Genomic DNA, 18,212 nt, shown 5'->3' with positions numbered 1-18,212 from the left:
CCATGCATCAGAATCACTTATTTATTTCTTTCTTCACCCTACCCCCTCACTGCATGAAGTGTTCAAGGAGGTCAGTTGATTCCCCCAGGCCCATTCATGGGGTGACAGACATACTTGGGTACAAATAAAAGACCCAGAAAGCCAGTAAGTGTGGTGTGTTTGAGTCCTCAGGCCTCCTGACAGGGCACCAGGACCTGAGGCGAGCCTCCTCCCGCCCCTTTTCCGCTGAACACAGACTGGGGGCAGCAGACCATGACTGAGGCCCCCACATCCTCACACCTAGCCTGAATATCTGCCCAGCAAGATAACAGACGTGGAGCTGTGGGTAGAGAGCCATCCTCCCTCACTTGTGAGATTTGCATGCAGGGGAGAGATGGGACCCGGGCAGGAGGACGTTGAGAAACTGTCAGGCAGTGGCGACTTCAGGGGAGGCTGTGCGCTAGGAGCTTGAGGCATGTGATAGAAGAGGCAGCAAGAATTGCTAGGAGCCTGGAGCTCATGGTCCAAGCTGTCCTCTGGTACCTCTGACTGCAGGGCAGGCAGCTCCAGCTGGGGAGGGTCCTCGCTGGGGAGGGCACGAAGCTGGCGGGACAACACTGAGGAGACAAATGCTGTTCAGGGCAGGCCGGGCTTCTCCCCTAGTCCTTCCTTAATGGTATCCTCAAGGCTCTCACCTCCATGCTCAGCTGGCAGGCTCCCCCTTGTGTCCGACGAGTACATCACAGGTACGAAAAGGAGACAGAAAGAGAACAGCAGGACCTAGAACACAGGAGAAAAGAGATGAAGAAGGGCTTTGCATTGCACCCCTATCCCTGCCACCTGAGAAGAGAATCTCTCCTTCCATCACCATCCTCACCAAGACACAGGTGCTGCCGCTGCTGGCTTTGTTTGCTGTCTGAATCATGATGGCCTGGAGTCTCCTCAACTGATCCAAAAGGGACCTAGAGGAAGAGAGGGGACAGACAGCAGCCCCTGGCCTGGCACCCTGACATACAACAAAACCCTCCTGTTAAGTTCATCCCCTCCATCTGTGCACTGGATCCTCTCTTACTTTTGGACCTATTTTTGCAAGTGATCTCTTCCTCTCTCTGCACAAAATGCCTGACCTCACTAAAACAAACATACACGTCTCTGCCCGGATTTAAACTCCTTTTGCAAACCCCTTCAGTGGTTCTACACTGCCTGATCAGCTCTGCACACAATCCTCACCAGGGATTATACGTTCTCTACCTTCCAGCCCAACTCACCCGTGTTAGGGTTCCAGCCAGACTGGACTATGCTGTGTTCTCTCTGCCTAGAATGCTCCCCACACCTCCACCCCAGAATCCTATCTGCTATCAAATGCCATCCACCACATGAGGTCTTTCTTATTCCCTCCTTTCTCCTTCTTGATACTTATCCATAGTTACTTGTAAATTTATTCCCCGCTACTATGAGCTTCTTAGAATCAGAGACCCACTAAAGGCCAAGCACCAGACCTTACACGTGGGAGCTGCCTAGTTAGAAATCAAGTGTGGAGCAGGAGAAAGACTGAGACAGTATTAAATGGGAGGGATGAGAAAGGACTGATGTCGAAGAGCTGCTTACAGATTCTCTTCCTCCAGGAGCTGTACTTTGTTCTGTAGCTCCAGATTCTGGGCTGTGTATTTCAGGACCCTGGAGGAATAACAGGGATGTGGGGGCATGGCCTGTATCCTCCCTTCAAAAACCTAACACTTCCAATTACCTCTGTTCTCCCCACCCCCGAGTCCCGCTCCCTTTTATACCTGCTCTCTAAACGCCCCACATACACCTTCTTCTTCCTGCGGCTCTCCTGAGCAGACTTTTTGTTTCGAATCTTCCTCCGCACTCGTTTCAGAACTTGTTCCTCCATCTGAGAGAAGACAGGAAAAGGGGTATCATCCGAGGAACATTAGACCAAAGAGTTAGAAGGCAACTGAATTCGATCTTCCCAATGCGTAAATTCCTTCTACAGCTTCCCTGACCAACAGGCACTCTGCTTCTGTCTGAGTGCCTCCGAGGACCAGTTGTTAATGCCCTCACAAGCCAAACCACTGTAACAATTTTATTAACTAAAAAAAAAAACTTCCTTATCGTGAGCCAACATCTGCCTCTATTATTTCTACCTATTGGACTTACCTAGCACCTGATCTCTGGGGCCGTAATAGAACAAAGGTCTTTAGCTATTTCAAAGCACTCGACATTTCTTCAGAATTTAAAAAAAACTGGACAAAAAACTCATCATCTTATCTACTCTTCTCAGGATGGACTGCATCCTCTTAATATCTGTCAAAGATCTGGGCTCAAAACTGGACACTAAGATGCTTTCTGGCCAGTAAAAAGGAGAGCAAGATGGTTACTGCCCTTCTAGCAGCAACGCTGTTAGATAACTGGTATCCGACGATACAGCTTCCAAACTCCATTCACTTTCTTAGTAGCCATATCACACTATTGACTCAACCTGTACTTTTTTTTTTCGCAGCTTGTAGAATCTTAGTTCCCCAACCAGGGATTGAACCCTGGCCCTCGGCAGTGAAAGCACAGAGTCCTAACCACTGGACTGCCAGGGAATTCCCTCAATTTGTACTTTTAAGAACTTAAAATTCTTTTAACCTTTCTGTTAATGAACATTGATTTCATCACAGTATCACAATGCTGTGCATGTGAAGCCGCCACTCACTGCTTGAAAATCGGGATTTTACACTTATTCTTGTTATACTACTCAATCCAGCCTTGATGAACCCTAATACTTAATTCTACTATTCAGCTATAGGTAGATTAGCGCGAAACCAGTGAAATATAAGTGTCAGGGCCCCATGCTTGCACAGTACTTTCCAAATTCCTTTACTAATATTACCCTGATAATTTTGAATTCTTACTTAAAAAGAACACCAAAATTTGTACAAGCCCTACAAAACCACCATCTGCCCTTGCACCCAGCACACTAACTACATGCTCCAGCTTCCTAGTAACAGCAAATGTGCTAATCTCTCACCTCAGCTCTTTTTCAAGTTACTGATATAAAATTAACAGAACTGGCCTACTTGGGACTCACAACCCTCCTCCAATGGGAGTCTTACCTTAGTGAGAGGAAGCGTCCCAGGCAGGATAAGCCCCTCCTTCTCCAAGAGCCTCTTCTCCTCCTCGGTCAGTATTAGCCTAGCAGTCTCCTGGGGTTCCTGAGAGATGGGCAGCAGAGTTGCAAAGGGATGTCAGAAAGGAATGGGGCATCCGGCCCCAATCCGTGCAATGCGGGAATAATCCTCCTGTAAATCAAGTCAAGTACCTGCTCTGCCGGCTCCTCCACATGCAATGGAGTCATCTGAGCCCCCTCTTCTCCATATCTCTCATTATCTGCAAAAGGGAAAGTATGAATAGCCAGGCCCGTGAGTCCTCTCCTCCCCCAAAACTTCACTTATTTCAGACTTACCTAGATCTATGGAGACATGCTCCTGTGAGAGAGAATAGGTGTGATCATGGTGGACAAGACAGGGGTTAGAGCTGCTGAAAACGTTCAACGATGCTGGGGGACTCGGCAGGCAGCTCAGGAAATCCTCTACGTCCCAATTGCTCAGAGCCTGCACAGGGTTCAGATTAACAGGCTTTAACCTATCACCACCCACTGCCTCAGGGACACACCCCACAACCGGCCCCGGGCCTCCCCGACTCAGACCCCTACCCACCTCAAAAAGTGGCAGCTCCCAACCCAGCGGAGCCTCCAAGGCCTCATCGGGCGCCGCCCCCAAACCTCCGCTTTCCTCTAGCAGGAAGCCCAGCAGGTCATGGTCACCCGGGTCCAACGCCAGCTCCATATGAGACATCTACGGAAAAGATGTGCAGAAACGCAGGAGTTCACCCCTCCACCCGGCCCCAATCCCCAACCCTATGCGCGACCCGGACCGTCAGTCGACCCCACCTATAGGCTCCTCAGCGAGGTTTTCCTCCTAGCTGCTAGCAGGGTCTCTGAAAACGGACCCGCATCCCAGACTCGATTCCCCGCAACTTCCAACACAACACAAGTGACGCACCTACCCGAGAGGCATTCCGGGACTTGGAGTTTCCCCCGACGCGGAAGCGGCGTCGGTGCGCGCCACGTCCCGGGCGCTATGCAAATAGAGGGTACGTGCCTGCCGCCCCCTCACTCCCTGAGGGCGGGCATTCTGGGGAACCGCCCTCGCCTTCTCCCCGGGCTAGAAGAAGGAAGGATTAGAGCCTAAAAGGGAACTCCGGCGCAGTTCGGGCGCTTTCTCTGACTGCGCCGCACCCTCGCTTCCTGCCGGGGAGGGGCTGCCGGTAGTCGGCGGGCTCCCGAGCATCGAGAGCTGGAGCCAGAGCAGCTTCCTGCAGCCCCCGCGACCATAGAGCGCGGGCCCAGGGCGCCGCCCGCGGGTGGGGGACGTTCCCGGGACGGAAGTGGCCGAGTGAGTGTCGAAGAGAGGGCGAGGCCGGAGTCTGAGAGCCACCGGGAGAACGAGCGGGTTAGCGGACCAGCGGGCGGGGCACAGAGCCGGGCAGCGCAGGTAGGGAGGACCGGGCGAGCTGGGGCTTCAGGGTGGGGCTGCGAGGCCAGGTCCGGGAGGCGGGTGGGCGGGCGGGGCCGCTGACTCTTCTGCGTCTGTTTCGGGTCCTGTTGGAGAGGTCAGCGTCCGGTGTATCTCCGCTTGTGCTCGGAGTTAAATAGGCCGTTTTTCGGGAGCCAGGCCCTTCCTGGGAGCAGATAGGTTTGGGGGAGGGTGAGGAGTGGGTGGCAGTGTGGCGCAGGGCGGGGATCGGCTTTGAGGTTAGTTGATAGCGGGTGAGTAGGAACACATTGGGTGAGTTGCGGATTAGGTGGAGTTGGGTTTAGGAGTTAAGGTTAGCTTTTGGAGTTATAAAACTGGGGTTAAAATTTAGACTTATTAGTGTGAGTCAGGTGCGTTTTGTGTAGGTGAAGTTTGGATTAAGGGCATTATTTTGTTTTCTAGGATAGCCAACATAAGTCAAAGTTAGAGTTCAGGGTCAGGTTAAGGGTCACCAACAGGAACTAGGTTAGAAGTCCAGTTTTAGGGATTAGAGAAGGTTGGCATAGTCAGTATTAGGGATAAACAGGGAAGGGGTGAATCAGGAATCAAATGACAAATGAGCTTTAGGTTTAGGTGTCAAGATTTAGGGTTAAGGTCGGGATTTGGTGCTAAAGGTAAAAATTAGATCAAAATTAGGGATCAGGGATTGGATTCAGGTGTGTGCTAAGAAAGGGATGAGTGTCAAAGCCAGTACTGGGAATCAGGAGACAGATTAGGGTCAGGGTTAATGTTAGGAATTTCGGGCAGTTTTCGGTGTTGTAGATGAGGTCGGGGTGGTTGACCTCGGGCAGGTAAAATTTAAGAGATTGGCAGTAAGTAGATGCCCTTGTTTTGCGGGGAGGGCTCTTATGCCTGTGTAGTCACGGGGGCTTCTTTGGCCCAGAGAAATGACAAACTAATTTCAGGCAGGGGTTCTGGGCTTCAGCTAGGATTGCAAGCATCTGGGATTCCAGCTTCATTCTACTGTCTAAGCCTAGGGCTCTTGCTGTGACCACCACAGTTGAGGGGCAGGGGTTTCTGGACCATGTTGTTTACAAGATAGGAGGTGGGAAAGGGTTAGGGACTCAGGAGGTGTACAAGGCTTAGTAACAAGTGGGGGACTGCCTAGGGGAGAAGGGATGGTGATTAAGGGGGAAGCAGACCAAGGAAACTGCTCCCATGGGAGAAGGGGATGGCTTAATCCTCTGAAAGTTCAGCCCTACTGCCTCCCTCTTCCCTCATTCCCTGGATATTAAGCCTTCCCCTCCAACTCTCCTCCCTGGCCCTGCATTTCACACCCTTCAGGCCTACCCACTTACAGAATACTTCCCTTGCCTTTAATGCTCCCATGTTGTTCACCTTACCATCCGTTCTCAGTGTGAATTCTGCCTCCCTTCCCACCCCTGAATCCGCACATCCTACTCTCGTGCAAATCTGAGCTTTCCCATCATTTTAAAGCACTCTCCCACCATTTTCATCCACTCATTCAAGTGCATACCTCCTGGTCATCTGCTGAATACCCCACCACCAGTCCAACACTACTGCCAAGTCCTTACGGTCCCTGCTATGTGCCATTCCCTGATTCTAAGCCTCCTTAATTTCTTGGTCCAGTTATAGATCCCCTTCCCCCACTCCCCCAAGAGAAAAGAGGAAATGAGACCCAAAGAGGAAACTGGATCTTGCTGATCCCACGCCCAGCCAGGCCACTGACCACACCCCCATTTCACTCCCAGCCTGACCCTGCCACTGACCACAACACTATCCCCTACCCAGCCTGACCCGGCCACTGGCTGCACCCCATTCCCCTCAACTCCATCTTTACTTAGACACTGCCAACGTCCCTTCGCTCTCCCCCCGCATCCCACTAATGTAGCCTAATTTAGCCACTTACCACATCTCTTCTCAACCTCCTGCAGCCTGACTTGGCCTCTGACCTCACTCCATCATTCCCTGTCTTAGCCACCATCCACATAATTATTCTTCCTCTTCCCCCAGCCTGATCCAGTGACTAACTATAGACGTATTTTTCCTACTGTTATCTTCCCCAGCCTTTCTTTACACTTTGTCTTCCCCATTTCCAGGCTTATACAGTCACTAACCCCATCCCTTCTGCCCCTACCTGGCTGCTAACCACATCCCCTAACTGCAGCCTCATCTTCACATTCTCAGCTCCACCTGCTCCTTTCTTTCCCCCTTTCCCAGTTCCTTGCCTAAACTCAAGCTCTCCCAGCCACTCTGAGTGCCTACTGATGACGCGAAGCAATGGGACCCCAGCCTGACTTTGGGCCTTGGTTTCTGAGGATAGACTGTCATCAGGTCCTGTCAGTTCTACTTCTTAAAATTTCTAATGAGTGACGTCCTCCTCTCCACCATTCTAACTCTGGCTTCATTACCTCCCACTTGTGCTAATGCAGTGTCTTTATAACCAATCTCCAAGGTAGATGCCAGAGTTATTTTCCTAAAGTTTAGTTCTGATTATGCCCCTTCTCTGATCAAAGCCTCCCTTTGCCTCCTGTTGCCCTCCGGTAGGTGAAATTCCACATACTCCTGCTGAGTTCTCCCCTGCCTTTCCACCCTAACCGTGACTTCCCCATCACTGCTCACTTGCAGGTACCCTGTGCTTCAACCAGCCTGCCTCCTCACTTCCCTGAATGCCCCTCCGTGATTTCCTGCTTCTCCACCTTTGCTTATGCTATTCTCTCTGCCTGGAATGCCACCCCTGACTCATCTCCGGCTGGCTGGAATAGTGGAGAGAGCTTGGGCTTCGGAGTCAGAGACCTGGGTTTGGATCCTGGCTTCACAACTTATTAGTTTGTGTGACTTATTAGCTGTGTGACTTGTTCAAGTTAAACACTTGAACAAGTGTTTAACTTCTTTGAGCCTCAGTTTCCTAATCTGTAAAAATGGAAATAACGACACCTACCTTGCAGGGTTGCTGTAAGGATTAAATGAAATTATGTACACAAAGCAATTGACATATAGTCAATAAAAGATAGATCATTGTTATTTTTTATTATCTTTATTTTTTTTAATTCTAACTTCAAATGACACTTTTCGTGAAGACATTTTAGTCCCCCTTCCCTGACCTAAAGGGATCTCTCCCATGAGCACATACCACCTGGTTCTTACCACATCCTGCCTTCTGTAACTTTGTATGTAGCTCATCCACTCTGCTGACTGGGAGCCCATTGAGGGCATAGGCTAGGGCTTACCCGCCACTGAGAGTTTGGCCCAGGGCCTTCCCATAACACGCCCTCGAAAATGCTCGCTGGATGGATGGAAGGAGAATGTCTGTATAACGGGAGGAGAGGTGTTGGGGCCGAGTGCTGTGTGCTTGCCGATAGAGGTGTATTTGTACGTCCCAGCTGTGTGCGTGGGGTGGAGTCCATAGGAAGATGACGTGGTTGTGATGGATCTGTGTAGAGCTGTGTGTTTGAGATAATGCGTATGTAGAGACTGTGTAAGTAGCTTTGTGGGAAAGACCTCTGTGCATAGGCTGGGGTACATAGGCTCTGTGCATAGAGAGAATGAATATGCATGGATCTGGATGTAGGTGGGGAAGGGTCGTGCTGGGGGAAGTCAGGTCCAGCCCTTCAGCTGCCCAGTCCAGCCCTAAATGAGCCTCCAGCAGCCTGAGGCCGGATATGTCAGTCTCACCCACAACCCTCCCCTCCCTCTCAGCGGTTACAGACTCAGAGGCCAAATTTGGTAACAGACTGAGTGTTACTCCCCCAGCCCTCTTACGTTCTGACTCTGTCTTCAGCTTTCTGTCTCCCTTTGTCCCTCTCTGTAACTCCCTGTCTTTCTGCAGCTCCCTTTGTGGGTACCTGCTCTGACTGTATTCTCTATGTACCCCAAATTCCTTACCCCCAGTACATTTACATTCCATTCCTTGCTGGGGATTTGACCTCCTGTCCTCTATCCCCACCCCCCCACCCCCCCCCCCTCGCTCCAATTGCCCAACTCCTCTGGAATGCATCTCAGGAATGTCTTGAGGGAGGAGGAGTTCTCTGGGAGGGGGACACAGAGGGGGGGGCATTGTTGCTGTTCCATAAAACATGATAGAAAGGGGAGCAAAGTTCTCAGTCCGGAACAGGAATTGGACAGCTTCTCCCCATACTTCCAGGGGCCTGGTTCTGTGCTATCATCGCCCCCAACTCGCTCAATTCCCTTTCCTCCCTCACCCTCTTGTAGCCATGTGGATGTCCACTGAGGACCAGCCTGAAAGTGAGGGTAGCCATGACTCAACTCCCTTATCGGGGTCTCACCAGAGGTTTCCGTGCTTGAGGAAGAAGGGGGTGTCCATATGTCCGGAGGAAATGGGGGGAGACATGCAATTTCAGCTTAGGGTCTAAGGTCTTTTCAGTGTGCCCTCAGCTTCACAGACCTTCCAGCGACCCAACAGCCAGGTCTGTCCAGCTATGGGGAGAGGTGCTCCAGGAATGGGGAGGGGAGTAGAGACCTAGTAGTGGGGAGACTGGGAGAGTCCGCTCTTGGGAGTAAAGATAGAGGACGAGCTATGGCTGCTTCTTTTTTGAGACTCTGTACTATTTATAAGGTTAGAAATTGTCTATCAGATCCCTGGTCCAGACCTTTCCCACATCTGCCTCCCGCCTCCTGTTTCTACCTAGATTTTCAATCCCTCCTAATCTCTTCACCCTCCAAAAACATACCCCTTGCCAAGTTCCCTGGTCCCCAGCTGCTGTTTCCTAACACCCCCACCTCTGCTTCCAGCCTTCTCTCTAGTCTGCTTTCTCCCCTTTGGGGCTAGCAGTTTGCAGAGAGGGCAATGGGCAGCCTGGATTTGCTCACTCTCTTAGGTAAGAGGCACCAATCTCTGTGCAGAGCTGGGTCACATCATCAGCTGTCAGGCAGACTTGTGGTCTGGTACACTCTGCACTGCCTGCCGCCTCCACTGAGAGGTGGTGCCGGGAGGGCTGGGTGAGACTGGTGTCCCTGGCCGCAATGAAAATACTGTCAGGAGAGGCAGCTGAGATGGAGGGCAGAGTTTCAGAAGGACTAACTGAAGATGAGAGAGCATAGGAGGAGTTACGGTGAGAACTGGGTAGTAACTTGGTGACTTAGAAGGAGCAAGGACTGAGTTAGAAGGACTGGGCTCTTTCTCTGACCTGCTTTGAAACACACACACACACACACACACACACACACACACACACACACACACACTCTGATTCCCCTTCAGCAAAATTAAAGAGTTGATTAGATCACTTCGGAGATCCCTTTGGATTAGAAAATCATGATTCTAGCTTGACTGCTGGGGAACCAAACATGGGCCAAGCTCCTCCGGGAGGCCCCTAGCACATCAGGTTAGAGGAAAGCTGAGACAAGTGGGCCTGGATGGATTGAACAGCAAGTGTTTGGCCTCCCTGCCGGACTAGCTAGAGACAGTGTTTGCAGGTCTCAAGAGCCCTTGGGGATTATCTAATATAACGTCTTCATTCTGCAGAGGAGGAGGCTAAAGCTGTGAGAGGGAAGATCATATGATGAGTCAGGGCAGAGCTCTGAAAATTCCAGACAGGATGAAGCCAGCAGGGTATAGTAAGAGACAAAGAGAGAAGAAGACTGAACCAGGAAGGATGAAAACAGGGCAGAGGCGGGGCTGGGAAAGGAGGTGAGCAGGGACAAGGGTAAGAGAGAAACACTTGGAAGAAAAAAGGGAGGCACAGATTCCAGTGCTGGGGGCGGGGCGGTGTCCTCGGGTAACACTGCGTTTCAGACCTGCTTTTGTACCTTGCAGACCGGCCTCTCCTTCAGATGTCTTAGACACCTTAGACATCCATCTGATGCAACTCATCTTTCATTCTTCAAAATTATTAAATAAAACAAAAACAACTTCACTGCTATCTGTTTTGGTGACTCCCTTTCCTGGGGCTCCATCTGGGGGGGGCCTCCTCTCCTCCAACAAGGGTGTATTCTAATGCCCTGATGCCATAGGTCAGGTATAGCCAGGCTGGAGAGGAGAAGCCGCCACCATGGTTGCACTTTCGCTGAAGATCAGCATTGGGAATGTGGTGAAGACGATGCAGTTCGAGCCGTCTACCATGGTGTATGACGCCTGTCGCATCATCCGTGAGCGGATCCCAGAGGCCCTGGCTGGCCCTCGTGAGTCTGACTACCCAGATGGCTGGGGCAGGAGTCCTTGATCCCTTCTCATTCCCAGGCTCTTGGCCTTGGGGGATGACTTTGTTGTCCCCCAGGGCTTCTCATCACTCAGGTCTGTGCTCCTTGGTTCCGTCCCTCCCCTTTAGGCCCCGGATCACTGAGAAAATAATAAGGGGCAATGGTGCAGCCATTCAGCCACACTGGGGTCCTTATAAGTCTGAGGTGATCCATCCTCTCTTTTAGCCAGCGACTTTGGGCTATTTCTATCAGACGATGACCCCAAAAAGGGTATATGGCTGGAGGCCGGGAAAGCTTTGGATTACTACATGCTCCGAAATGGGGTGAGTATGACTTCATCACGGACCACCAATATCCTCTTCCATCACTTCCCTCCTTCCACTTCCTATTTTCAACACCCGCGTCTGTTGTCTCTGACCTCCCCCATGCTTTTTTTCTATTACAGGCAGTCAAAATACCCTGCTTTCGAGCGAGCCACCATAGTCTTCCTTTTAGTAATCTACTTTCCTCCTGCCTCTGGCTGCCTAAAAAGGAAGTAATACCTTTAGCTTAAAGTGGGCCCCTGCCTCCTATTCCTGCCCCAATAGGACACCATGGAGTACAGGAAGAAACAGAGGCCCTTGAAGATCCGTATGCTGGATGGCACTGTGAAGACTGTCATGGTGGACGACTCTAAGACCGTCACTGACATGCTCATGACCATCTGTGCCCGCATTGGTAAGGGGCTCGTGGGGCCGGAGGCTCAGGGGGAGGCCCCAGCTCTGCCGGAAGACCTGGCTGCAGTGCCTGGGATGCTGCCAACCCACCCCCTCCCCCAGGCATCACCAACCATGATGAATATTCACTGGTTCGAGAGCTCATGGAAGAGAAGAAGGAGGAGGTGACAGGGACCTTACGAAAGGACAAGACACTGCTGCGAGATGAAAAGAAGATGGAGAAACTAAAGCAGAAGTTGCACACAGATGACGAGCGTAAGCAGAAAGGGACAGAAGAGGGCATTCGAAACAAGCAGGGTGGCAGGGGCAGCCGTTTCTGTGTTATTTACTGAATACTTGCTTTTGCAAGGCACTGTTTAAACACTGGGGATGCATCTGTAGTAAAACAGAGTCCTACACTCACGGAACTTAACATATTAGTGAGAGAGGGTAGGAAATGAAGAAACAAACAGCCAGAGATTAGATGGCACAGGGGCTCTAGGGGCTTGACATTGAGGGGACTCTCCGTGTCCCAGTGAACTGGCTGGACCATGGCCGGACGCTGAGGGAACAGGGAGTGGAGGAGCACGAGACACTTCTGCTCCGGAGGAAGTTCTTCTACTCAGACCAGAATGTGGACTCCCGGGACCCTGTCCAGCTGAACCTTCTCTATGTGCAGGTAGGGAGAGGACTTGCCTGGCATGGGGTGGTAGGGAGAGAGGCAGAAGCGCAGTGGGGGTATCTCTGTACCCCAGACAACATTCGCTTCCTTTCGCTGTGCTCTGCAGGCACGAGATGACATCCTGAATGGCTCCCACCCTGTCTCCTTCGACAAGGCCTGTGAGTTCGCTGGCTTCCAATGCCAGATCCAGTTTGGGCCCCACAATGAGCAGAAGCACAAGGCTGGTTTCCTCGAGTGAGTGACCCTCATCCCATACCCTGTCAGGGCCCAGGACTCCCTCCCACTGTGGCCCCAGCACAATGGGCCTGTCTCCATCCCAGATCTTCTCCCCTATTTCCTCTTCTCAGGTCCCAGGGTCTGACCCATATGGGTACCTTTGCAGCCTCCATCGTCCATTTGTCTCCTCCCTGGCCTCATGTAGAATATAAATGTAGTCCAGAATCTCTGCCCCTGCCCCCTACCTCTGAAGTAAGCATGTAACTTTTCTGAGATGCTCTGAAGAATTGTACTGCAATAGCCAGAGGGAAACTACATTTTCGTCACAGGGAACATCAGATTTCAAAAGTCTCACAGGTCTCATCCACTGGTATTTCTCAGAATATATACAGTTTGGTGTGGCTTTCTCAGCTTCCTACAAGCATGGTCATCCTTCTAGTGAACTCCTTCTGCTCTTGGTTCCCTAAAATTGTGCTCTCGACCCTCTTTTCCTGAAGGAATGAGCCTCCAACTCAAGTTGCCTTAGTCTCTTTCTCTGTAAGGAGGGACACAGGCTGTATTCAAGAGTTATTACTAAGTCATCTCAATTTCAGGGACGATCCAGACTCTAGTCCCTTGAGTCTTCCTTCTCCCCAAAGATAATACTCTCCTAGACATTTCCTTACAACCCTAGGCCCACAGTCCATGGCCCACATAGCCCTGATGCTGTCCACTACATGCTGACCCTCCCTTTTCTGGTGTAGCCTGAAGGACTTCCTGCCCAAGGAATATGTGAAGCAGAAGGGAGAGCGTAAGATCTTCCAGGTGAATGGGGATGGGGAAAGTGTTTGGGATGACCCGGGAGCTTTGCTGCTTAATCCTACTGACTAAATGGACCCCCGCCCCCTCCTCATCACCCCTACCCTGCTTCCACCCTCCAAGCTGTTCTCCCACCCCTCCTGCACCAAGAAAGCAGAAGACCTGGGCTTCTGGTCTCCACCTGCACACTGCATCTGCTGTGGAACTCAGTTCAGTAATCTTGTTTTCTTTTCTTTACCTCTAACATGGGATAACTATCTTTCCTGAGTAGGATTGATAGGGGAATCAAACGAGATAGTATGCCCAGATTACTGTGAAGAGTATATATCTTCGTACAGACGGAAGGTGTTATCCCCACTCTTTGAATCCCCAGCCCAAAAGGCCTTGTGTTTGACCTTCTACTTCCTAACCATCCATTCACTTCTACAGAATGTCTGCAAGTTCCTTAACTGTATCCCTGGCTTCTTGAATAATCGCTTCTGCATATCCTTTATCAGCCCCATCCCCTCACCTTCTAATTTTTTATAGCCTGCATCCCCTAACCTTTCCTCTGTTCCCATAATGCTCTCCCATCATAGTTCACATCCCAACTTAACTCCTCATCTGCGATATCATCCTCCCCACATTTTGCTAAATGTTTCCCCATTTCATACTCGAAGGCACACAAGAACTGTGGACAGATGAGTGAGATCGAGGCCAAGGTACGCTACGTGAAGCTAGCCCGTTCCCTCAAGACGTACGGCGTCTCCTTCTTCCTGGTCAAGGTGGGTTACGGATTCTTCTCTCTGCCTGCCCTTATTTCCACTCTTACCCTTTCCTCTCTGAGTCTCTAACCCTGCCCCCAGTCACATTTCCCGTTGTTCCCCAAGAATCCCATTCTCTTCCTTGTGAAAACTTGCCCCTTTGTCAGTTCTCCACCATCACTTCCCTCCTTACCCTGCATTTTCCTTCCCTTTCCCTTTATCCTAACATAGCCTTGTCCCGGGTCCATCCATAGACACCGTGGTTTAGCTCTCCTGCCCACCTCAGCACCCCACTGTGGTCTGGATCTGATCCCCTGACCAACAACACCAATGACAACCTCTGCCCCACAGGAAAAGATGAAAGGAAAAAACAAGTTGGTGCCCAGGCTTCTGGGCATCACTAAGGAGTGTGTGATGCGAGTGGACGAGAAGACTAAAGAGGTGATCCAGGAATGGAACCTCACCAACATCAAACGCTGGGCTGCCTCTCCCAAGAGCTTCACCCTGGTGAGCTGGGGTCTCGGGGGAGAAAGGGCTTTGGAGTTTTCAGAGAAGGGACAGCCACAGAGGTCTCCCCCGCGCCCCTGCTCAGGGATAGGTGCACTGAATGCAACTCCAGAAAAAAGGAAAACTTTGGAACTATTGCAGGAACGTGGAGATTAGACTAGAGGGGAAACTCTCCTGAAGAATGAGGGAAGCTTAAATGAAACAATTTTTTTAAAATCAATGGAACAAAACCGTAACCAGCAAGCTGAGATCACAGGAAACTTGGGGAGAGGGAAGAAAAAGGTGACAGAAAGAAAAATAAGCCTCCCCTCTTTCAGCAACAGCTACTTATAGTAGTTTCCTCCTCTAGCTTTATGTTTTGGCATTATGAATTGAAAACTGATCCCACCTTGAGGAAGTGGCCCACTGAGAAGGGAAATTAGTAAAGGTGGTTTTTCCATTTTGGATACTAGTACTAATCCTTAACTATGGTCATTTAATGATAAATAATAAATGTGTCCTCCCAATTCAGGGTGAGAGAAGAGAGATTTCCTAAATGCCACACATTTGAAACTATGCAGCATAAAGAGCACTCCTTGGAAATAAAATATTTTTCTCCAAGGAAAATGAAATAGGAGGTTGAAGAAAGGCTGTTGTCCTAGAGGCTGTTGGCACGGGGTGGGGAAGCGCCCCTCATCAGCTCGACCTTGGGCTTCCGCCCCACCCTTTCCCATCCTGGGTGGATTCAGGCTTTCCCACTGAGTCCCCACCTCGTCCCCCTAGGATTTCGGGGACTACCAAGATGGCTACTACTCGGTGCAGACAACCGAGGGGGAGCAGATCGCACAGCTCATTGCTGGCTACATCGATATCATCCTTAAGAAGGTGAGCACTGCCTGACCCCCACCTTCTCCTTCTCCTCCCTTACCTTGTCCCCAAGCCGATCCTTTAGAAATGGGGACCCAGGTTCCGGAAGATGGCTGACTGCAGAATGAGAAGGCTGCCTTTTCCACTTCCCTCTTCTTTAACTCTTGTTCTTTTTTTCTCCCTACAGAAAAAAAGCAAGGATCACTTTGGGCTGGAGGGAGACGAGGAGTCTACTATGCTGGAGGACTCGGTGTCCCCCAAGAAGTACGAGGGGAACTGGGCTGACCCCATCCCTTGGGCAGGGAAGGCAAGGCATGACCCCAAGGACTGTGGGAGGTGGGGAGTCCTTAGGATGCCTCTGACCAGTCGCAGGCTGTGGTGAGACCTCACGCACCGCCCAGACCATAGGACGTGCGGAGGCGGTAGAGCGGGGCGGGAAGGGATGACAGGAGGGGGTCCTCGGAGTGCTCCCCGTACGTCCCCTCTCTAGGTCAACAGTCCTTCAGCAGCAGTGTAACCGGGTGGGGAAGGTGGAGCATGGCTCCGTGGCCCTGCCTGCCATCATGCGCTCCGGAGCCTCTGGTCCTGAAAATTTCCAGGTGGGCAGCATGCCACCTGCCCAGCAGCAGATTACCAGTGGCCAGATGCACCGAGGACACATGCCTCCTTTGGTAAGAGTGCCCCCACTGCCGCCGTGATTCCGGGCGTAGCCCCGCCTTGGCTGGGCCTAGCCAGGAGTTCGGCAGTCTTTCCCATGTCCCTATTTGTCTCCTTCTCGGCCTCAGGCTCTCTTTTACCTTCTCTCTCCTCTAAATGTTCCCTGTTACTTCTCTCTTTGTCTCATAGACGTCAGCCCAGCAGGCACTCACTGGAACCATCAACTCCAGCATGCAGGCTGTGCAGGCTGCCCAGGCCACTCTGGATGACCTTGACACTCTGCCCCCTCTGGGCCAGGATGCGGTGAGTACGGGATGGAGGAGAGGCCGATGGTGCTGAAGCTGGCACTCCAAGGAACAGGGTTGGGGTTAACTGCAGCAGAGCAGATCCTGAGGTTTTCTTCTCTTTCCTCTCAGGCCTCGAAAGCCTGGCGTAAGAACAAGATGGATGAATCAAAGCATGAAATCCACTCCCAGGTAGACGCCATCACAGCCGGTACTGCCTCCGTGGTGAACCTGACAGCAGGTAGACCGGATGCCCAGCCCTGTGTGTGCGGTGGCGGAGGGGAGGGCGAGCACGTGCAAGCATGAGTGTGACTGGCTCGGTGTGACCGCACCTTGACTCATGGAAGGGACTTTGTGTGTACGTCTCTCTCAGGACGCGTGTGTGACTAACTGCCTGTGACTGGCCTCCTCTTCTTCCTTCTCCCGCCAGGGGACCCTGCCGAGACAGACTACACCGCAGTGGGCTGTGCAGTCACCACAATCTCCTCCAACCTGACGGAGATGTCCCGTGGCGTGAAGCTGCTGGCTGCCCTGCTGGAGGACGAAGGTGGCAGTGGCCGGCCCCTGCTGCAGGCAGCAAAGGGCCTGGCGGGGGCGGTGTCAGAACTGCTGCGCAGTGCCCAGCCGGCCAGTGCCGAGGTCAGGGGCCAGGGGTTGGCTCTAGGGAGAGGGGAGGGTTTGAGCCCAAGGAGAAGGGGGCGGTCCAGGTTGCAGGATGGAAGTGTGAGACCCATGGGTGTGTAGGACCCGTGGACATGGATTAGGCAGCTTCTGACCGGTGTTCACTCTCCACAGCCCCGTCAGAACCTGCTGCAAGCAGCTGGGAACGTGGGCCAGGCCAGTGGGGAGCTGTTGCAGCAAATTGGGGAAAGTGATACTGACCCCCACTTCCAGGTTGGTGACTTACCCAAGCCCCAGAACCCCAGCTTCTAGGAGGCAACCTCTGGTCCTGAATCCAGCTCCAGTCCTGCTACTGTAAATTGACCCCTCAGAGCCAACCTGAACCTCTGTTTCCAGGGATGACCCTGGGAACCCCCAGTCCCTTTTTTGGGGATAAGAATTCAGAACCCCTGAATCCAAACTTAACCTGTTAGTTCACTCTTGGCCCTTATTGGTGATATGTTTTTGGCCACCTGTCATCTTTCCTGGTCTTCCCCATATGTAGCCCTCACCCCAACTTGAGGGCATCTTGAAGCCCCACTTCCAGTCCTTTAGACCACACACCCGGAGGATGCTGTCCTCTCGCTCCCCCTTCCCACCCCATGCCCATCTCCTCAGCTGACTTGTCATCCTGGATTTCCCATGCAGATCTGTGCGCCCAGAGGGGCTGGGGTTCCATCTCCCCCCGATCCCCCCACGGTAACGGCCTCTGGCCTGGGCCTTCCCAGCTTTGTCCTCTCTGAGCCGCATACACTCGCTCTGCCCCCTCCCCTGGCCTCCTGGGGGAGCAGAACATGACGGGAGCTGGGGAGGCACAGCACAGGCAGGACTTGAGAAAATGGGGTCCGAAGGGTAGTACAGGGACTTGTTCCCAAGACTCCAGGGTGACTGCTTCCAACCAAGATTGAGAAGAAATGGAGAAAAGACGCTGCGGGTGGGAGGGACCCCTCCCTCCACCCCATTGTAACAGTGCGGCCCACCCTCCCTCCCCATTGCCGTCCGAGTGTATCCGCCTCATGCGTTTCTCCCTTTGGTGTAGACACTGTTTCTCTCGGTGTGGGTTTGTTCCTTGGTGGGGGTTCTGTCCCACTTGGTGCTTGAGGCAGGGGCTTGGGGTAGGTTCTGGTTGCTTCTGCACACACTGTTCTGTGATTGGAGTCGGTGGGACTAATGAAACAGCTTATGCCTCTGAGAAGGGTCCGTGGATCCCAAGCTGGATCTCAGGCCATGCTGACTGCCGTTTTCTCACAGGAGGTGCTCATGCAACTAGCCAAGGCCGTGGCAAGTGCTGCAGCTGCCTTGGTCCTCAAGGCCAAGAGTGTGGCCCAGCGAACAGAGGACTCGGGGCTTCAGACCCAGGTTATTGCTGCAGCAACACAGTGTGCCCTGTCCACCTCGCAGCTGGTGGCCTGTACCAAGGTGAGCCCCGAAGGTTGCTGCAG

At 52.2% G+C, this 18,212-nt stretch overlaps 2 protein-coding genes across 6 annotated transcripts in view; one reads left to right on the top strand and one right to left on the bottom strand.

Annotated features, from left to right (window-relative positions):
* Positions 1 to 7: 7 nt before the first annotated feature.
* On the bottom strand, positions 8 to 4,174 carry CREB3 (cAMP responsive element binding protein 3). Of its 3 annotated transcripts, none has more exons than XM_082404484.1 (10): positions 4,033 to 4,174; positions 3,684 to 3,821; positions 3,431 to 3,578; positions 3,287 to 3,354; positions 3,081 to 3,179; positions 1,767 to 1,873; positions 1,588 to 1,656; positions 857 to 941; positions 675 to 759; positions 8 to 596 (listed from the first exon to the last, which is right to left on the bottom strand). In XM_082404484.1, the coding sequence occupies exons 2-10, from the start codon at positions 3,819 to 3,821 to the stop codon at positions 280 to 282; spliced, it is 1,116 nt and encodes a 371-aa protein (XP_082260610.1). In that variant the 5' UTR covers positions 4,033 to 4,174; the 3' UTR covers positions 8 to 279. The 3 variants fall into 3 exon arrangements, with proteins under 3 accessions (XP_082260610.1, XP_082260609.1, XP_082260611.1); XM_082404483.1 differs by having other exon boundaries at positions 3,917 to 4,042; XM_082404485.1 differs by lacking the exon at positions 1,588 to 1,656 and having other exon boundaries at positions 3,917 to 4,042.
* A 178-nt stretch (positions 4,175 to 4,352) lies between these two features.
* TLN1 (talin 1) overlaps positions 4,353 to 18,212 on the top strand; it is a 31,636-nt gene continuing 17,776 nt past the window's right edge. The window contains exons 1-19 of one of the 3 annotated variants that reach the window (XM_082404474.1): positions 4,353 to 4,478; positions 10,497 to 10,664; positions 10,908 to 11,005; positions 11,270 to 11,399; positions 11,501 to 11,653; positions 11,914 to 12,056; positions 12,166 to 12,293; positions 13,019 to 13,079; positions 13,733 to 13,837; positions 14,168 to 14,323; positions 15,086 to 15,187; positions 15,357 to 15,433; positions 15,660 to 15,840; positions 16,016 to 16,129; positions 16,243 to 16,351; positions 16,541 to 16,749; positions 16,906 to 17,004; positions 17,419 to 17,469; positions 18,022 to 18,189. In XM_082404474.1, the coding sequence (XP_082260600.1) occupies positions 10,535 to 10,664; positions 10,908 to 11,005; positions 11,270 to 11,399; positions 11,501 to 11,653; positions 11,914 to 12,056; positions 12,166 to 12,293; positions 13,019 to 13,079; positions 13,733 to 13,837; positions 14,168 to 14,323; positions 15,086 to 15,187; positions 15,357 to 15,433; positions 15,660 to 15,840; positions 16,016 to 16,129; positions 16,243 to 16,351; positions 16,541 to 16,749; positions 16,906 to 17,004; positions 17,419 to 17,469; positions 18,022 to 18,189 (2,214 nt within the window). In that variant the 5' untranslated portion in view covers positions 4,353 to 4,478; positions 10,497 to 10,534. Of the gene's footprint in view, positions 4,521 to 10,496; positions 10,665 to 10,907; positions 11,006 to 11,269; positions 11,400 to 11,500; positions 11,654 to 11,913; positions 12,057 to 12,165; positions 12,294 to 13,018; positions 13,080 to 13,732; positions 13,838 to 14,167; positions 14,324 to 15,085; positions 15,188 to 15,356; positions 15,434 to 15,659; positions 15,841 to 16,015; positions 16,130 to 16,242; positions 16,352 to 16,540; positions 16,750 to 16,905; positions 17,005 to 17,418; positions 17,470 to 18,021; positions 18,190 to 18,212 lie in introns of all 3 variants that reach the window. The other 2 variants (XM_082404473.1, XM_082404475.1) reach the window with 2 other exon arrangements.

Source organism: Balaenoptera borealis, assembly GCF_965194805.1.
Source record: "Balaenoptera borealis genome assembly, chromosome: 8".
NCBI classification, from domain to species: domain Eukaryota; kingdom Metazoa; phylum Chordata; class Mammalia; order Artiodactyla; family Balaenopteridae; genus Balaenoptera; species Balaenoptera borealis.
This window is presented reverse-complemented; position numbering and strand designations above follow the sequence as displayed.

Excerpts from the sequence above, each read along its gene's own strand:
- CREB3 (XM_082404484.1), bottom strand. The coding sequence starts at position 3,821 with ATGTCTCATATGGAGCTGGCGTTGGACCCGGGTGACCATGACCTGCTG. Across the intron at positions 3,579-3,683 it reads GGGAGCTGCCACTTTTTGAG|GCTCTGAGCAATTGGGACGT; the intron begins GTGGGTAGGGGT and ends AACCCTGTGCAG. Across the intron at positions 1,874-3,080 it reads GGACGCTTCCTCTCACTAAG|ATGGAGGAACAAGTTCTGAA; the intron begins GTAAGACTCCCA and ends GTCTTCTCTCAG.